Here is a 19680-nt window from a genome sequence, read left to right on the forward strand (position 1 = left end):
AAAAATTAAACCACAAACTTTATAAAGTTTAAAATTAATTTCACGTAATAAAAGAACTAACTTTTTAGTGAAAGTCCTTGTTAGGTAAAATTGTTATAAATATCATATATGTTAGTATACAAGATCTAGAGGTAATCCTAGTGGTTATAAAATCAGATTTTTTTTCTAACCTTTTAGATTAAATTAATATTTTAAAATCAGACTTATCTTTATCCAACAAAGATCATTTTTATTGAATTATTTATCATAATTGAGCCGATTGTAATAAAAAATAATTAAATAATAGATACAATATTTTTAAATAAATATAATGTTATAATTTATAATACTAAAATTAAATTATTATTGTATTTAATTATTAACATATAAAATAAATAAAAATTATAATAACTATAATAATAAATAAATTACATCAATGTCTCTTAATAAGAAACTAATAAAAAAGACAAATGAATATAATATAAAATATATTAAAAAGACATAAAAATATATAAATTGATGTAAATGACTAAATTATACGTTTCATAATTTTTTTTTAAGAATTATATAACTTTATAAATAATAAATATTAATTTTATTAAATTTGGAAAATTAAAAAAGTTAAAAAGTTATTAAGTCAAAATTTTAACATGTTCACACCAATTAAAAATAATGTAATTTTGATCACAAATCTTAATCGAATGATATTGATTTAAACTAGTGACAAAATAAACACTACAAAAATTATACATGATAGGAGGGGTTTTTTTCCAGCGATTTCGAAAACCCCTCTTAGTTTTGGCAGTTTCAATAAACGACCGCAATAAAGTTTTCATTTAATTATTTTAAATATTTATTAAATTCTGATTTTTCCCTCTCTCTCGCGCCTTGAAATTCTTAATTTTTTCGATGTTCGCGCTTTCACATCTCTTTCTCTCTACTACGCAGCTCACATTTCTTTCTTCTCCATTTCTCGGTTTTCACTTTTTCTTCCCTTCTCAACTTTCTCTAAACCTTCTTCTGTCAATCCTTATGCACACGAATCAGCGATGTCCTTCCCCATTCTCTGCCAGCGATGTCTGTGCAACCGTCGACCATGCCCTCGCCGCCACGGCCAAAGGCCGAACTCGCTGGAGTAGCGTGATTCTCGTAAATCTGCTGGACCAGTAGAAGCGAAGGCACCACATGAAGGCCTAGAAGTCCTGCGCTGGATTGATGAAGAAGAGGACGCTGAAGATTCAAAGAACGACGTCGCCGCTGCAGAAGAAAGCGTGCTCACTTGAGCCTTCGACTTATTGCCCAACCAATGCTGCATTTTTGGATGCATATTTTGCAGGAGAAGATGATGTACCAGTCAAAATTTCTAATGCAATTTGTATCTTTGAGAAGTATGCTAGGGATATCATGTGGCGCCACATAGAATCAAAACTCCATGATGAGGAGGTAGTACACCCTTATGTGTTTTAAATTTCTAAACTTTTGCTATTAAAAGTATTAGGTATGTAAAAAATATGTAACAGATTCATACTGAAGATTCAATAAATCTAAATATATCAAACAAGCACATTTAATCATATTCAGATTTACAAGAATAAAAGCGGAAGCAGAAAGACCAACCTCCAGCCATTGTTGTACGCTTGCCTTTTTCTGAACCCTTGCTCTTAAAACACGATGGTGATGTATATGAAGGAAAGAGTAGGCACAGTGACCTAATATGAAATTTTTCTGTAGTCTATATTACTCCAAAAACCATCACAAAGTATTTAACGTTAAAAGAGATTATTGTGGGAATAATGGCACACCCACACGTTTGAAAACGGTTTTAAAATGGACTACTTCCAGAATATTAACTGCTTTATAATATTAACTAAAAGAAATAAAATAAATGGGAAAGATATAATATTAAATAATATAATATTAAAAATGTAACCTCTCTTCTGTATAAGGCTAACATTCTCCCACTTGGTCCATTTTATTCAACCATCAAACGTAATAAGAGACCAAATATATGAATCATGGTGATAGTTCCTCTAATAATGAGTATTATCTCCCATGTATTACGATGTATTTAGTCTCACATCGCAATCTCTTAACTTTAATGAATAAACCATATGTCTATTCTAGGTCACAATTAAATGAGTTTTCTCAAAGTAATTAATTATGTGCACAAATAATTGAGAAAACATTAAACTGAATAAGAGTTTTATCCAAATGAAAGTACTTACAATGATTGTCACATCATGGAAACAAGTCCCATTCGCGTTACATGATCCTTAAAATTCTTTGGTGGCATGCCTTTAGTTAAAGGATCAACAATCATCAACTCAGTGCTAACGTGCTCAATAACCACTTTCTTTTCTTTAACACGTTCTCTTATGGCCAGATATTTAATGTCGATGTGCTTACTTCGACTTCCACTTTTATTATTCTTAGCCATGAAAACAGCAGCAGAGTTATCACAGTACAACTTTAGTGGCCTAGCAATTGAGTCCACAACTCTAAGCCCAGATATAAAACTCTTCAACCATACACCATGTGAAGAAGCCTCAAAACAAGAAACGAATTCAGCTTCCATAGTAGAAGTAGCAGTCAAGGTCTGCCTTTTGCTACTCCAAGATACTGCTCCATCAGCTAACATAAAAATGTAACCAAACGTTGATTTTCGTGAATCAACGCAGCCAGCATAGTCTGAATCGGAGTAGCCAATCACTTCTAAATTAGCAGTTCGTCTATACATGAGCATGAAATCTTTTGTTCCTTGAAGATATCTCATTACTTTCTTTGCAGCTTTCCAGTGGTCAACACCTGGATTACTCTGATATCTTCCTAAAACTCCAACTGCAAATGCAATGTCAAGTCTAGTACAAACTTGAGCATACATAAGACTTCCGACAGCTGAAGCATATGGAATATTTTTCATCTGTTCCCGCTCAAGATCATTTTTCGGACATTGACTTAATTCAAGTTTGTCACCCTTTACAATGGGAGCTACACTTGGTGAACAATTCTTCATATTAAACCTCTCTAAAACTTTGTTGATATAGGTCTCTTGAGACAAACCCAAAATGCCCCGAGATCTTTCCCTATGGATCTTAATGCCAATGACATAAGATGCCTCTCCCATATCCTTCATGTCAAAGTTATTTGAGAGAAATTGTTTCACTTCATATAGCATACCCTTGTCGTTGGTTGCAAGCAAAATGTCATCCACATATAAAACAAGGAAACAAATCTTACTCCCACTGACCTTTTGGTATATACATTGATCCATGATGTTTTCTTCAAAACCGAATGAAGTGATAACATCATGAAATTTTAGATACCATTGGCGGGAGGCTTGTTTTAATCCATAGATGGATTTATTAAGCTTACATACCAAGTGCTCACTGTCTTTAGAAAAGAATCCTTCAGGTTGTTTCATGTAAACCTCTTCCTCTAGATCACCATTAAGGAATGCTGTTTTCACATCCATTTGATGTAACTCAAAATCAAAATGAGCTACCAATGCCATAATTACTCGGAAGGAATCTTTCTTAGATACAGGAGAAAAAGTCTCTGTGTAGTCAATTCCTTCTCTTTGAGTGAATCCTTTGGCAACAAGTCTTGCTTTATGTCTCTCAATGTTACCTTTTGAGTCTTTCTTGGTTTTAAAGACCCATCTACATCCAATGGATTTTACACCATCAGGCAACTGAACGAGATCCCAGACTTTGTTGGATGCCATAGAATCCATCTCGTCTTTCATGGCATCATACCATAGGTTTGATTCTTTAGAACTCATGGCTTGTGAAAACGTTTCAGGATCATTTTCAGCTCCAATGTTGTAATCCGATTCTTGTAAATACACTTCATAATCACTAGAAACTGCTGGTCTTCTGATTCTAGTAGATCTTCTTAATGGTGTCTCAACATCTTGATGAGAAACTTGTTGTTCAACACTTACTTTTTGCTCCTCGTTAACAACTTGATCTATATTATCATTTTCAGCAATTTGTGGAACATCAATTATTGGTTGTTCAATACGCTTTTGAACTGAAGGAGCGTGAATGACTACCAATCTTTCATTTGATTGAGAGGTTTGAGCTTCATAGTGATCTTTTTCAAGATCAACGTCTTGATTTAAATCACTCCCACTAATCAAGTCATTTTCAAGAAACTTTGCATTTCTTGATTCCACAATCCTAGTGTTATGATTTGGACAATAGAATCTATACCCTTTGGACTTTTCAGCATATCCAATGAAATACCCACTAATAGTCCTTGAGTCTAGTTTCTTCTCTTGTGGATTATAAATTCTTACTTCAGACGGACATCCCCAAACGCGTACATGTCGCAAACTAGGTTTCCAACCTTTGAATAACTCAAAAGGTGTTTTTAAAACAGCCTTAGTTGGGACCCAATTTACTATATACACAGCCGTCTTAAGTGCTTCAGTCCACAAGAACTGAGGAAGTTTTGAATTACTTCTCATACTTCTCACCATATCCATCAAGGTTCGATTTCTTCTTTCTGCTACACCATTCTGATCTGGAGAGCCAGGCATGGTATATTGGGCAACAATCCCATGTTCTTGAAGAAATCTAGCAAACGGACCAAGTGCTTGTCCATTCTCCGTGTATCTACCGTAGTACTCTCCACCTCTGTCTGATCTCACAATCTTAATTTTCTTTCCACATTGTAACTCTACTTCAACCTTAAAAACTTTAAAGGCATCTAAGGCTTCATCCTTAGAACGAAGTAAGTACAGATACATGTATCGTGAGTAATCATCTATAAAGGTGATAAAGTATTTTGGACTACTTGCATCCATATCCGGACAACAAATATCTGTATGAATAATTTCTAGTAAACTTGAACTCCTCTTAGCACCTCTTTTGGACTTGTTAGTTTGCTTACCCTTAATGCAATCCACGCAAGTCTCAAAATCAGTAAAATCCAAAGTACTAAGTACTCCTTCACTTACTAATCGTTTAATTCTCTCAATGGAGATATGTCCCAATCTTCGGTGCCATAAAACAGAAGAATCCTCATTCATAACACATCTTTTTAACCCAGCGGAAACATGCATAGAACTATAGGCAACGTTGTTTTGCAATTTAATAAAGTAAAGACCATCGCATAATTCCCCAAAGCCAATAACCTTGGATTTATTCAATAGAGTAAAACCAGAATCCGTAAAATTAAATGAAAAACCCAAAGGTGCAAGTTGTGAAATAGAAATCAAGTTCTTGCTAAAACTGGGAACATAAAAGGTCTTTTCTAAACATAAAACAAAACCACTGCTTAAAACTAAATTGCACGTCCCAATGGCTTCAACATGTGAACTCATCTTGCTTCCTGAATAGATGCATTGTTCACTTCCCATCGGTTTCCTTAGGTTTTCCATACCCTGCAAGGTATTAGAAACATGGATTGTAGAACCAGAATCAATCCACCATGTGTTATGATTAAAACTAGTCAAATTAGATTCATAACAGACAAAAGCAAACAAGTTACCTTTCTTTTCAAGCCAATCCTTAAACTTTTGACATTCCTTCTTCATGTGTCCCTTCTTTTTACAAAAGAAACATCTGGACTCCTTCTTAATAACTGGCTGAGCAGGAATCTTTCCCTTCTTATTAACTTGGTTCTTCTTATTCTTAAATGAAGTAGTCAAGTTCACCTTCTCCCCTTCTTCAATCAATATCCTTTCTTCTTCTTGAACACACATAGTCAATAATTCATTAATAGACCATTTGTCCTTATGTGTGTTGTAAGAGATTTTAAAGGGAGCATAATGGTGAGGCAAAGTGCACAAAATATAGTGCACTAGGAAAGAATCAGACATGGTAACTTCCAAAGCTTTCAGTTGAGCCACAATGTCCCTTATGCGCATGATATGATCACGCACTCCTCTAATTCCAGTGAGCTTTAAGGATGAAAACTGCATTATAAGAGTGCTGGCAAGAGATTTATCAGATGTCGTAAACTGCTCATCAGTAGCCTTCAGTAAATCCTTGACATTCTCATACTGATCAACCGAACCCCGAATTCCAGCGGAAATATTGGTTTTTATGAACGTTACGGAGAGACGATTTGACCTCTCCCATTTTTCATAAAGTTCAATGGCATCTGAATTGCTAGTCTCAGTAATACCCGGTGGTTCAGGTTTTCTAATAGCATAATCTATGTCCATCCAGCCTAAATGAAGAAGAATTCTCTCCTTCCAAATCTTATAATTATCTCCTCTCAATCCGGGAATACCACACTTGATATCAGAAATATTCACAGATTGAGAAACTGCAAATTCAAAATCATGTTCATTGTCATAATTTGAGACAAAAATAAATGTCATGTTTTACCAATGCAAAACATGTCTTTACCAATGAATCTATTAACATAAAACTTGTCTGTGGGCTAAAGTCTTACTCAATTAGACTCATTTAACCTTATGATAAAACTATTAAATTATATTACATTCCTAATTCCTGTAGGAAAATTAAGAATTATAATTAATATTTTATCCTAATTAATTATATAAATGTAACAAAAATCCTGTGGGTATATTTCATCACACTATATATAATTAATTACAATTAATGTTTCAATAAAGTGATCTTTATAATATAATTTAATTAATTAAAGATGTTGTGGCTACTCTCTAATTATTAAAAATTATATTTATCACTAAACATTAAATTATCTTTAAATCTTATATTTAATCTAAATAAAATATAAGCATCATATTATAAATATATAATATTAAAAAAAAAAATTTAAATATTATACTAACACGCACCGAATAAACTTAATAGCGTGTGTAAAACTGGAGCCTATCACAAAAGTAACTAACATATATAATATATATGCAAACGTGCTATACCAGAAAAGCACCGAAAAACGGCAATGCAACTTTCGTACTATATATATTTATATATATATGTGAAAAGGAAAAGATCAATCTGAATTGAAACCAGAAAACAGCGTACCTGCAGTGCACATATGTATGTAACAGGTAAAGAAGAAAATAAAATAAAATAAAAATTGAAACGCAAAACCAAACGCCGTTTCAATCATCTTCAACCTCCAGCATCAAAATATTTCACAGAAAATTTCACAGAAAGCTTTCTTCTTTCTACCCAGTTTCAAAACAATTGATAAAATTAAAAACACAATATGCACAAAGGAGTGAACCAGATAAGGCAGAGGATAAACGTAGCTCTGATACCAAATGTAAAAAATATGTAACAGATTCATACTGAAGATTCAATAAATCTAAATATATCAAACAAGCACATTTAATCATATTCAGATTTACAAGAATAAAAGCGGAAGCAGAAAGACCAACCTCCAGCCATTGTTGTACGCTTGCCTAATTTCTGGTTTCTGAACCCTTGCTCTTAAAACACGATGGTGATGTATATGAAGGAAAGAGTAGGCTCAGTGACCTAATATGAAATTTTTCTGTAGTCTATATTACTCCAAAAACCATCACAGAGTATTTAACGTTAAAAGAGATTATTGTGGGAATAATGGCACACCCACACGTTTGAAAACGATTTTAAAATGGACCACTTCCAGAATATTAACTGCTTTATAATATTAACTAAAAGAAATAAAATAAATGGGAAAGATATAATATTAAATAATATAATATTAAAAATGTAACCTCTCTTCTGTATAAGGCTAACAAGGTATTCATAAATTGGATCTTTGCAGATAAGGGAGGCTAGGCTTGATGCGAGCCTGATGGTGAGAACTGTCTCAATTGTGGGCAACTATGATTATATCATAAATTGGGAGTTCAAGCCAAGTGGTTCCATAAAAATGAGGGTATGTATGACATACATTCTTTTTCAATGTGAATTCCTCATCTTATCCAATCAGTAGTACATGTATAAAATCTTTAAACAATTAGTAGATGCACTATTAATTAAATACAATGTGTGAATATTTGATGTTTTCTGATGCTAACAACATTTTAGTTTTAGGTTTTTCAAAATGTGGTCATATTGATAAGCATGTTATTTAAATTGCATCATGCTATTTAAATTGAATCAGGAATGTAACATTGAAGAGGTTGAGAATGAAGATGATCCCCCATCCAAAAGCTCAAAGGACAAGAAGTCCAATAGACCAGATTCTGGTAAAGTCAATATTGTATTTAAAATTACCAATAGAGTTCCTTATAAATCTGTTCTGAAAGGTAAAATCCTCTGTTAATATAGTCGTCAATGGAACATGCACACTTTTATTTCTTACAATTTTTTGAAACCATTTTAATTACTATGTTTTTATGTTGCAGCACATAGTGTTGTTGTTTTGAAGGCTGAAAGTGCATCTGATAAGGTTGAATGGATTAAGAAGATAAATAGTGTTATACAAGAAAAGGGTGGACACATTAAGATCTCATCTGACGGTGATCTACCATGAGGCAATGTTATTTTGATAATTTTTTCCAGCTCTTCCATTTAACGTTTCATGCATTTTCTGGTTACTTGTTTTATAGGTAGTTGTCCTTTGTCAAGTTGAAAAAGCAAAGGAAGACATGCTGAATCTGTTATACAGCTCTATCAAGTTCAGAAATTTGTTATTGCCTTTTATTTTTACTCACTTGCATTAGTTTAGTTTGCTACACTTATTACGTGCAAGTCTCATTTACTTTTAAGTTTTAGGCTTTATATCATACTCTCCTTTCATCTATTTACTTATTGTTAATTGTTTACTTGTTCTTTTAATTAATTTTTTTTTTCTAATAGTTTTTTATGTCTCTCAACTCTGGATACAGTGTGGAATACAATGTTTTGTATGTGTATCATTCCTTGTTTTCCTACTTCGACAGAGATAACATAGCTCTCGAGGGACTTGCCAAGTAATCAACTTTAAACCAGTGTCATATTTCTATAATGTTATTTATTCTATTTCTCAAAAAGGGTTTTTAATAGTGTGCTGCTTTGTGAAGAACAGTGTCATATTTCTATAATATCATCATCATCATCAATCTTTATATCATTTGAATAATATCTGATGGAAAACCATCAAGAAATCACATTGGACCTCTTACTAGAGCAATGGCTAGGAAGATTCAAGAAGAAGAAGGATCATCTAACATTTTACTTCTATGGAAGGTTACTTATAAAAATCCTTCTTCTCTTAACTAAAGCACTTATATTTTGTTTTGTAGGAATTAATAAATCTTGGAGAATATGATTGAGCCATCCAAGAAAGAACCAAGCAAAGGAGCCAAAAAGCAAAGGAGGTGCTTACGGCATGCACCAGCATTTTCCACGTGAATGTTGGCTGATTTGGAAGGAAGCACACACCTTGCTGGATGAGCTGGAATGAGGCATGGATTTTGCTTGATCAAAATCTGAATAATTTGAATTTTATGAGGGAATTACAAACAGAATTTAGGCTCCTCTTCACCTATAAATAAGAGGGCCTTTTCTTTGTATTGGGTTACTTTTGAGCTTAGTAAATTGCTGCTGAAATTCACTGCCAGCCCTATTGCTCTTGAGACATTTAATTCTCTCTACTTTCTCTTCCCTTTCCTCTAGCTTCCTTCCATTGTAGGAAGGCCTTCTGAGCTGTGAGGTTCCCACACATACTTATTCCACTCAAATACACCAAAATCTCACCCAATTGCTACTGCATCCACTCTGATGTATTTCATCCACTGCACCAATACTATTTTTCATCCGCTGCATCTGCAAGGCCAGGTCATTCAAGCATGGATAAGCTTCCATCAATATCTGTAGTGCAAGCACAAAATACAAAGCTAGACTTTATAGCTTAGACTTAATGATGACAAACATAGCTCTTATTTGCTTAGAACATTCATGGTGGATGAATGGTGCTGCATCCCATTTCAAGTCCTCCCTTAGAATTTGAGCATCGAAAAAAAGGGGATGCCTTATATGGTGAGTTTTCTGTTTTTGTTACTGAAACTTTTGTTTTAAGTTTCTTGATCATGTTTTTTGTTTGCATCTTCACAAAATAATGTTACACGTTTTTATTTATAATGGTCTTATGATCAGACCAATATTCTAACTTGCTTTTCCATTTTTGTTATCTTGACTTGATTCAGCCATGGAACTAGCTTTGTCTTTGGAGAAGTTGACAAATGAGAAACTTCTATATGTTCACAGTGATACTAAAGAACATGGTAGAAGTGCATAAGCTTCCAGATGAACATTTTGCATTTAGTGAACATGTTTCATTTGAAAAATGTTATTATTTATATTGAACAATTACTTGTATCAAAACATTTTATAGTTTATTTTATCTAATATTTACGTTTCAAATTATTTTATTATGTGTTTTTGTTTATTATAGCTTTTTTTATCATAATAAACTAAATAATATAAAAAGAATTAACCAATATGACATGCATTTCCGGTGGTTTTGGAATCCTTGTAACTACAAAACTCTTGTCATTCTCGGCGGTTTTCGTAAAACTCCTGCTATTTCCGGCGGTTTTCAGAAAACCCCTGCCATTCCCAGCGGTTTTCAGAAAACCCCTCCCATTCCCGGCGGTTTTGGAAAAAACCGCTGGTAATTATTTACCGACGCAGCTTTTCCCAGAGGTTCTTACAACCCCGAGAATTGTATTTTCTGGGGGTTAAAACCCCAAGTAACGTTAAAAATAACCCCTACTAAAATTCTATATTTTTGTAGTGAGATTACCATCTATAATTAAATTCGTTAGTCCATCAAAATTTTACAAATTAAATTAAATTTTTTAACTTTTAAACCTATTTTATGTGGATATCTCTGAACCGTCAAATTTACAAACCAAAATTAAGATGAAAAAATTATCTAAACAAAATTTGGAAATTAAAGAATAATTGTATAAAAGCATTATTATTAAACTAATTAATATAGAAACAATTATGAAGTAGAAAATTAATTTTATTGGTAAAAAAATATAATTACACATGAATCAATTATGGTTATAAGTTATTACTAACAAAGATAAAATGAAAGCTGGATAAAAAATACACATGATTTGTGATTACTTGTATGATGATATTATGTTTCTGGACGTTAAATTTTGTAAAGAGGAAAGCCCATGGGCTGGCCCTGACCTATAGGGCTTTAGGGGTTTTTAGCCATATGGGCTTTTTTAATAAAGAGTTTTTTTGGCCCTGTGGGCTTTTTTGGCCCCAACCCACATGGGCTAGGGCCAAATCTTATTAAAGGGGCTCATTTGACAACTTTATATAGGATTAACATGGACCATGAACTTATGTTGTGATATTGAATAATATCTTGAAAATGATACTTACCTTAAGTAGATAATAATAATAAAGTGATACTTTACCATAAATAATAACTATAATATCAAACTGGTGAAATTAATTATGATTGTCATTAATTTGTGAATATACTTTCAATAGATCTATTATAGGTTGTTCCAAGATGAAAAGGCTTGATGAGCCTTGTTAAGTCGTGCTCTTTAGTACATACATTGGATCAGGTAGGTACATAAGTCCCTCTAGTCTCTAGAGTTTGATTAACGAATGAGGAGTGATCGTGACCATCTCTTGGTCGAGTTATGGCCAACTTGTAGAGTTATAGGTGGATTAACCGTTTGGCCAGGATGTTCGAGTGCCAAAGGACAATCTTTGCTTTATGCTGCAAAATTGGCAAACTTAGTGTTGTCGACGTAAACAGGCTTTATGCTAGGTTGTCAGCTTGGTCAAACTATGTTGGGTGCTGTAAGTTTGGGTAGGCTTTGTGTTAAGACAAAATCGTCTATGTGCCTAAATGCTCTCTTGTTTTGAAGTTTAATGAAATAACATTAAAACGAGATAATAATCTGAAAACAACTTAGGGTGAAAATACAAGACCTAGAACTAGAATGGCCAATCATAGAAAATCTACACAAAAACTTAGAACTAGAATCCACAACATAAAAAAGCTTAAGAAAGCAGTTAGGATTTTAGGTAACAGAAAAACATCTAGGCTAAAACACCCAGATGCATGGCTAAACGCTATTGTGTCTAAAGAGTCTAAGAGAGTTGAAGTAAAAGGCTTGATGCTTATCATGCTCATCACGCTTGATTCTTATCATGCTTTCCAAGATTTCACGATTGAAAAAATGGTTAGCAAACTTCTCATATTGCTGATCCGACGAGAAAAGGTCATTGCTTGTTGGTGGTGGGGATGGTGTTGGACTGTGTCGGCGGCGACGTCCAGCAGTAGAAGAAGATGCCCTTTGTTTCTTGTTTGCGCGATCAGCCATTACAGATTTCTTAGGGTTTTATGAGGGAGAATAACGTTGGAAGGGTACTTCAATAGTGGGCAGTTAAGAGGGGGACCAAAAGTGGGGGAAGTGGGGGACAAAAATAACCGTCACACGATGACTTTTGGCAAACAAAGTTAGGGTTTCAATACTAGGCGGTGAGTAGGGGTTTTTATATGGACGCACCATCAGGTGTAATCGATTACAGCTTACTCGTAATCGTTTACAAGATGGTTTTTTAAGCCAATCATTCATTTTCAAACAACAGTCTGTGTTATTAATGTAATGCAGTACATGTTCAGTAACAATACTTGAGAAGGCTTTTTGATAATGTACATCAATCAATGGATAACCTTACATTTCATGTATTGATTTAGAGAACATTTACACAACAATTTCATACTAACGTGCATATAATATACATAGAAATTGGAAGTTATAAACATCAAAGAAGGTTGTTATCTAGATTGTTATGTACAGCAGACAACAAAGACATAAACCTAGAAGAAAGCACTTCGGATAGTTGTGATACTTGGTAAGGTTGGGATCCAAATTCAATGACCTCCTGACTTTGTCTCACATGAATTGTTCTTGTCTCCTGAATCAAAAAAATTACAATTAGAATACATTTACCCAAAGTAGGTACTAAATGAAATACAAAACCAATTTATATACTCACAACTTCTTCTATGAATGGTGTTGAAGTATTTTTGGATGAAGCAGTTCTCCTTTTTTTAGTTTTCATCTCAACAACTGACTTTAACCCGTTGATGCGCGGTTGACCTTTTCATTTGACAGCTACAGGGTTATGGACAACTACATCACCATTACAACCTGAAGTGTCGGGTACAATAGCGTTGACCGGATTGTCATACCGTAGTTCACCTCCCTCACTGATGATGTTATTTGTCATGGATGAATTGGACCCAAAGTTTTTAGCAAGGAAATGAAGTTCTTTTTCCAAGTCATTAAAAGCAGCTTCCGATTCACAAGCTACCTTAACTATTTCATAGAATCGTTTACACAAAAATTGGTATCTTTGCATCGTCGGTTCATGATTGGAAGTACTATATGCCGCTCTAATGAGTGTGTGCCTTCTACGGATATTTTTGTTCTACCGCCTTAGAACGTATTTGGAGGGCACACTGTACACATCTTCCTGACCGAATACCAATAGGGAATGACGACATATGATGTCTCTAAACTCAAATAATAGGCAAGAACAAGTGGTATTCTTTGTAAGTAGATCAAATTGCACATGATAAAATTTGTCCGCACATTTACCCTCCCACATGCGCTCCTCTTTTATTGTGTAAGTGTTGAATACATTGTCTTTTATGATGTCTTTGATGAAACAATTCATCCTTGACCGAAAATCTCTTTGGACTTCCTCAAACTTTGCATGTGTACTATACTTGAAACTGTCTCTCCATCGGTGATTGAAAGCCACAAGCAACCGTGGTATTGAGGGAGGAGAAGTCAACTTGTATTTCTTTTTGGGCCTTTACTTTAAGGGCATTGTCGTATTGAACCATAAATTGTTGAAGTGTGGTACTAGAATTGATAAATCCATAAAAAAGTTCATTCCCTCACTTCTTTGAGTAGTCGACATACCCGCCCAAAAATGATTCTTCAAGTAACACAGTACCCATTTTTGTCTCTCCTCATGCAAATTACATAGCCATTCATTGTCTTCTAAGCCATGTTTCGTCAGTAGTTGTTCCCAGCCATTCTCAAAGTCCGTTGAACAACCACACTCATACACAAGCTCTTTTAGATCGCTTTTGATAGCCACATAATTTTTATACCCCTGAAATTTTTCGGGCAACTTCTTCATGATGTGCCATAAACACCACATGTGCTTTGTATAAATAAAGACTTCTTCAATGGCATTTGTCATTGCCCTACATTGGTCGGTTATAATACCATGAGGGGCCTTGTTACCCATGCATCTAAGCAAACACTAGAACAACCATACAAATGAAGCAGTGTCCTCTAACGAGAGCAATCCACAACCAAGTAAAATGGAATGTCCATGATGGTTAACTCCGACAAAAGGTGCAAATAAACACGACATCGCCAAAGTCTTCGCAAGCGGCTCGACTTCTCGCATCTGCCCAAAAGACACTACAAATTATATTTCCTTCGTTCAATTGAATGTCATAGAAGAACTCATTATTTAAATCTTTCATTGATGAGAAGTGTAGGAGGGCTTGACCATCACCATCCTTACATAACGATCTTCTATGTTGCCCAATGTAGTTTCGCGCATCTCGCTCCACGAAGTCCATATTTTCAAATCCACCTGCTTGCCCGACGATGCTAAGGAAACTCTTATTAATCCGAACTCCCGCATCATCGTTGACCTCCAATGTGTGTTTAGCTTGCATGGTTAATTTTCTATTTCCAGGAATTTGTTGGAGGTGTTCGGGCAAAGATCATGGTTGTGCTCTAGCACAACTGTCCTTATAAACCATTTGTCATCCTTCCTTGCAATGGTTATCCCAACTAGACATTGTTTTGTTTAACTAGGAAGTGTTTTGACCTCGGGTCTGATGGAAGACACATACTTCCCTTCCCTTGAGCAAACCAGTTTCAAGTAATAGACATTGTTGTTGTCATCTTTTTTAGAAGTTCTTGTACGCACAACAAATCCACATCTAATGGCATAGTCTGTGTAAAATTTGTTGCCTTCTTCCATTGACTGACAACAGATATGAAACGTTAGCTCCAAGTCCAAAATGTTGTCATTATGGTCATTAATATTGGCATTACACTCAGCCACTTCAGTCACATTACTTGTGCTATTAGCCATCATAACCACCTATAGCCTGATCATATTGGAATGAAAATAAAAATAGTGATGAATCATGCACTAAAATATAGCAAAACCCACTATAAATATTTTATTTTAAAATACATTATTAGAAATCAATAATGAAAAACTTTCACCATCAACTAATACTTCATACGAAAATGGGTATCAACATATAAAAAAATGTAAAATAAATTAACAGAATAAAATACATTCATATAAATGAGTAATGGAAATAAAGAAGTAGAGGTACCTACATAGGAGGATTTAGTGCGCCCTTAAATGAAGGTCAAGTGGTCCTGACCATCCTCCTCTGAAGGATTTAGTGCGCCTTTAAATGTGTTGTAAAAACTGCCAATAAAAGAATAAAGATCACGAACAAAGGATTTCCTGAGGCGTGTAGATCACTGTCCTTAAAGACTTATTTGTGGTGTATTGCGCAAGCCCCCCAAGATACAACAGGAACTTCTAAGAAATTTCTGAGCATATAAGAACTAGCAAGGATCTCTATAAAGAGAATAAAATAAACCCAGAATATTTTTAGGGAAAGAAGAAAAGAGAAAGAATGAAACTAAGAGAGGAGAGAATGAGAGAACAATGATTTCTGATAATGTGTTTTGGAGTGAAGGAAGTGTTCTATTTATAGAGCTGGTGAACAAGGCCCATGATCCAAAAGATCCAAAATATTTGCCAAAATATCTGCTAGAAAAATGATTTTTTAATAAATTAAAACTTTGGCAACAACACTTATGAGACTTGCGGGACAATAACAACGTTCAAATTAAATATTTTTCAATGTTATATTCAAAACTTATAACAATCCCCCACATATTGCAAAATATATAAAACAAAAGAGAAAAGAATTTATTCTGGGTTTCACAAGATGTAATGCATCAGAACTGGTATAACAAGCTATATGAACCAGTCTTAGATCATAAAACTTAACACACAGTGTAGTTGGTATAATAAGTTATATGAACCAAAGACACTTGAGTGTGTTAGAGGTTTATCAATCACAGTACACCCCCATAATCCTTGTTGTTATCGCTGTGATGCGCTTACTAGGCCATGCGCGTGCCCGGTATTCATGAGTGCTCTAGAGATCATGTCAAGATCTCATGGAAGCGGCCCTACTTGACACTCATACAAGTGATTTCATCAAGTGTATGCTGCAAATCATACACAACCCATAAGGGATATGAAGATCATTAAAAACTTTGTTTAATTACAAAGTTTAACCTCTTTATAATGCAGTCTCTAGAACTTTCAGACACACCATAGGAATGGACATATTTGATTTAAAATCAAATTAGTGTTATCAAAACTAACAAGTGACTTGTTTTTACCCATATGAACCTTATTCATGGGATCTCCAATCACAAAGGTTGGGTTACCATCACTTGTTTGTTTGCTAGTGGCTGAACTCCCATTCCCCTCGATGTTTCTAAGATCATATTTCTTCCCAAGGGTTTTGTCAGAAGATTTCGTTCTGACTTCACATAATCAATGGAAATAGTTCCACTCTTTAGCAGCTGCTTCACCAAATTATGCCTCAATTGTATATGTCTATTCTTTCCATTGTGATTCTTGTTTTTTTAGCTATAGCTATTGTCGATTAGCAATCATAGTGTATTGACACTGATGGGGTTGGTTTCATTCCTAGTGGAATGTTTGCTAATGAAGAGGGATGGTAGAAGGCACAAAGTTCACGTTAAAGGGAAAAGGATGAAGTATTTTGGATGAAACAAGGCTCACTTGCAAGGAAAACTAGCTACGTTGAGAAACAATGCATTCATTTGGTTAAGGAAGCATGCAACAAATTAGCTGACAAAAAAGTACCTCTACAAGTCACTTTTCATTCCCCTTATTTAATGCAAGTTGATTCAACCAAGACAAAATATTTTCTCTTTCATGGGATTGTGCCAAAAAGTTACTGGTACGTTAATCAACAAAGCTTTGCTCATTAATTGGAACATGAAATAGGAAAAGTAATAATATTATATTATATTAGTAAACTTAAAAATTAAAATACAATTACTTGGTCCAGACGTCTTTATATATGTCACACATACCCATTGGAGTGTAATCAAGTTGCTCACTTTATTTTGTAAGTCAGTTAAAAAAATTTCAATTCTTATCAACTATTGTTATCTTCCCATACATTGTTGTAGTCACGTAAACCTGAAATTCACATTCTTGCATATTATTAAAGGATAATTATGGATGCATGGGAAGAACTTGCTGTGGATGATGACGTGCTATTCTTGTATATTATTAAAGGATAATTATGGATGCATGGGAAGAACTTGCTATGGATGATGACGTGCTTGAAGGACTTTTGAAAAAATGCGATGCTTCATTAACACTCATATCTGGTCTGGCAGAGAATGTTCAAGCGGCTTTCCTGAATAAGACAACAACAGAAGAATAAAAAACCACTCAAAAATTTACTCGTGATGTTGCTCAGGCAACACATGAACGAGATTTTAACTCCAATGCATGGAAATGGACACAAATGTTCGTTTAACACTATGGTACGATATTCGTTACAATCAATCAACACTCAATTTCGTCCGGATCGACTAAATAATAGGTCCCTTTTTATTTTTATTTTAGTATATTTTATTTAGTTTAAAGAAAAGAAAATGAATGAAAAAATAAAAAAGTAAAAAAAAAAAGATAAAAAAAAAGAAAAAAAAAAGAAAAAAAGAAAAAAAAAAGAAAAGAAAAAGAGAAAACTAAAAAAGAAAGAAAGGAGGAAAGAAAAAAAAAAGAGAAAACGAAAAAAAAAAGAAGAAAAAGATTACTAAAAAATGAATGAAAAGGTGCTCGCTACACCATCATCATTATTTTACTCCCTTTATGGATTTAGAGTTCAGATTTTTCAAATCTTTACGTTATCTCCCATTTTTGGATGGAGATCTTTGCTGAGTGACCTACACTATCTTTGGCTTTTCACCACAAGTGAAAATGCCTTGTTTGGTGGTGAGGAGAAGGAGAAAGCGAATAGGGTGACTGGATGGCAATGCGAGTGGCAGGTGCCCTCTGACCTTAGCATCTGCAAAGAAAAAAATTGGAACTATCCTCTGGTCAATCAACAGATCCATCTATTTCTAAAAAAAACATATTCCTCCATCAATCACTTACTTCCTAACCTCCATTACTTCACCATCACGGCTTGAGTATTCTTGACGCCCTCACCTCTAACACGAACCCTTATTTTTTTTTGCATAAAAAGAAAAAGGAAAGCCAACCACAAGGAGGAGCTCTCAGAGTTTAACAACAGAGAACGGAGCTCCAAGAGATATATCATCATCCCAACAAACCGAAACCCAAGTTTGCTTTAACTCTTCTGATTCCTCCATTCTCTGTCAACACAGACACCAACCATTATTTTGCATCATTTTCCCTGCAACGATTCATCACTTGCAGCATAGAGAAAGCACAATGTCAGAGAGCTAAGAAGAAAAAAAGAGCGTGCAAGAAATTATAAGGAGGAGAAGATATAAGCGCAAGAGGTAAGCTCCCAGTCTAAAAAGCTTCATTATTCACATGCTTAACGCTCTGTTCGCATGAACCAAATTTACTGTTCATGCGAATTATAGAGCGAAGAATTGAAGGTAACGTCGTGTTCGTATAAGAGGATTGGTGAGGAAGAGCGCGGACGGATTTGCGGGATTCATCCAATTTTGATCACCCGCGGAAGTGAGAAGATTTGCACTGATTTCAGGGGAAATGTCGTGTGTGCCCCAGACCTTTATATTAAATTCCACTTAATTAAATCCATGAATACCAATTCCATAGCACAGTGCACCAAATAACCGATTACATGAAGGGTAACCGATTACATGGTGAAGGGGTACATATTAAAGAAATAGAAAATAGTAAACAGTTTGCTTTACACTGTGCATACACGAGAATGCTTAGGTTGGTGTGGGGGCGTGGGCACTGAAATATTCCTGAGCTATACGGTGCTTCATATAGGCATTCAACAGGGGAGATTCCTGCATCCACACAGTGCAGTAAAGATAAGTTCCATTGACCCGTTGGTGGGAATTGATATGTGGTTGGTTATGGGTAGTTGATGTTATTTATTGAGTGGTAAGAAGCTTACTACATTGCTTGATAGTGTTGTAAGGTGTGTGCGAAGAGAGAGTGCTCCGCTGTGTAAGCTCAGACGAGGAACAAAAGAAGGTTTTGCTGAGACGAAGAACAAAAAGTGGTTAGGTTAGTAACATACCTAAATCGTTTATCGAAGCACATATTGTTGGTTTTGATTTGTAGGGTTGTAGAGGAGGAGGAAGAAGGACGTTGTGCATGTTGGTGGAATGCAACAGGTGGTTGTTGAAGATGAAGAAAGTGGATGGGCGTGTTTGAGAAGATGATGAACAGTGCGTAACCGGTTACAGCTCTGGCTTTGCGGTTATAGTGGTGTGAAACAACGTGTGCATTTCTGTAATCAGTTACGTAAAGTGGTAACCGATTACAGACCCCTCCCGCGTATGAGTTTTTTGGTTACAACTCTACGTTCAAAGTTGAAGAGCTGTCTGGAGAGCCGTGGTTGTGGATGGGTTATCAGTCCGAACGTTATGGGGATGTTCTCAGGTGGTCTTAGATCCGGGGTTGAGGGGGCATGGTTCCAGTAAGAAGTCAGGGGGCG

At 34.8% G+C, this 19680-nt stretch overlaps 1 protein-coding gene across 1 annotated transcript; it reads right to left on the reverse strand.

The window, feature by feature from the left end:
• Positions 1–12650: 12650 nt before the first annotated feature.
• On the reverse strand, positions 12651–14595 carry LOC108336897 (protein FAR-RED IMPAIRED RESPONSE 1-like). Its single transcript, XM_017573342.2, has 4 exons — positions 14276–14595; positions 13854–14157; positions 13008–13202; positions 12651–12803 (listed from the first exon to the last, which is right to left on the reverse strand). The coding sequence occupies exons 1-4, from the start codon at positions 14593–14595 to the stop codon at positions 12651–12653; spliced, it is 972 nt and encodes a 323-aa protein (XP_017428831.2).
• Positions 14596–19680: the final 5085 nt, after the last annotated feature.

Source organism: Vigna angularis, chromosome 7, assembly GCF_016808095.1.
Source record: "Vigna angularis cultivar LongXiaoDou No.4 chromosome 7, ASM1680809v1, whole genome shotgun sequence".
NCBI classification, from domain to species: Eukaryota; Viridiplantae; Streptophyta; class Magnoliopsida; order Fabales; family Fabaceae; genus Vigna; species Vigna angularis.

Bases quoted from the DNA above. Each gene is read 5' to 3' on its own strand.
- LOC108336897 (XM_017573342.2), bottom strand. From the start codon at position 14,595: ATGCAAGCTAAACACACATTGGAGGTCAACGATGATGCGGGAGTTCGG. The intron at 14,158-14,275 runs GTTTATTTGCAC...GTGTTTGCTTAG, and splicing joins GAAGACTTTGGCGATGTCGT to ATGCATGGGTAACAAGGCCC. The intron at 13,203-13,853 runs GTACTGTGTTAC...GAAATAGTTAAG, and splicing joins ATGAGGAGAGACAAAAATGG to GTAGCTTGTGAATCGGAAGC.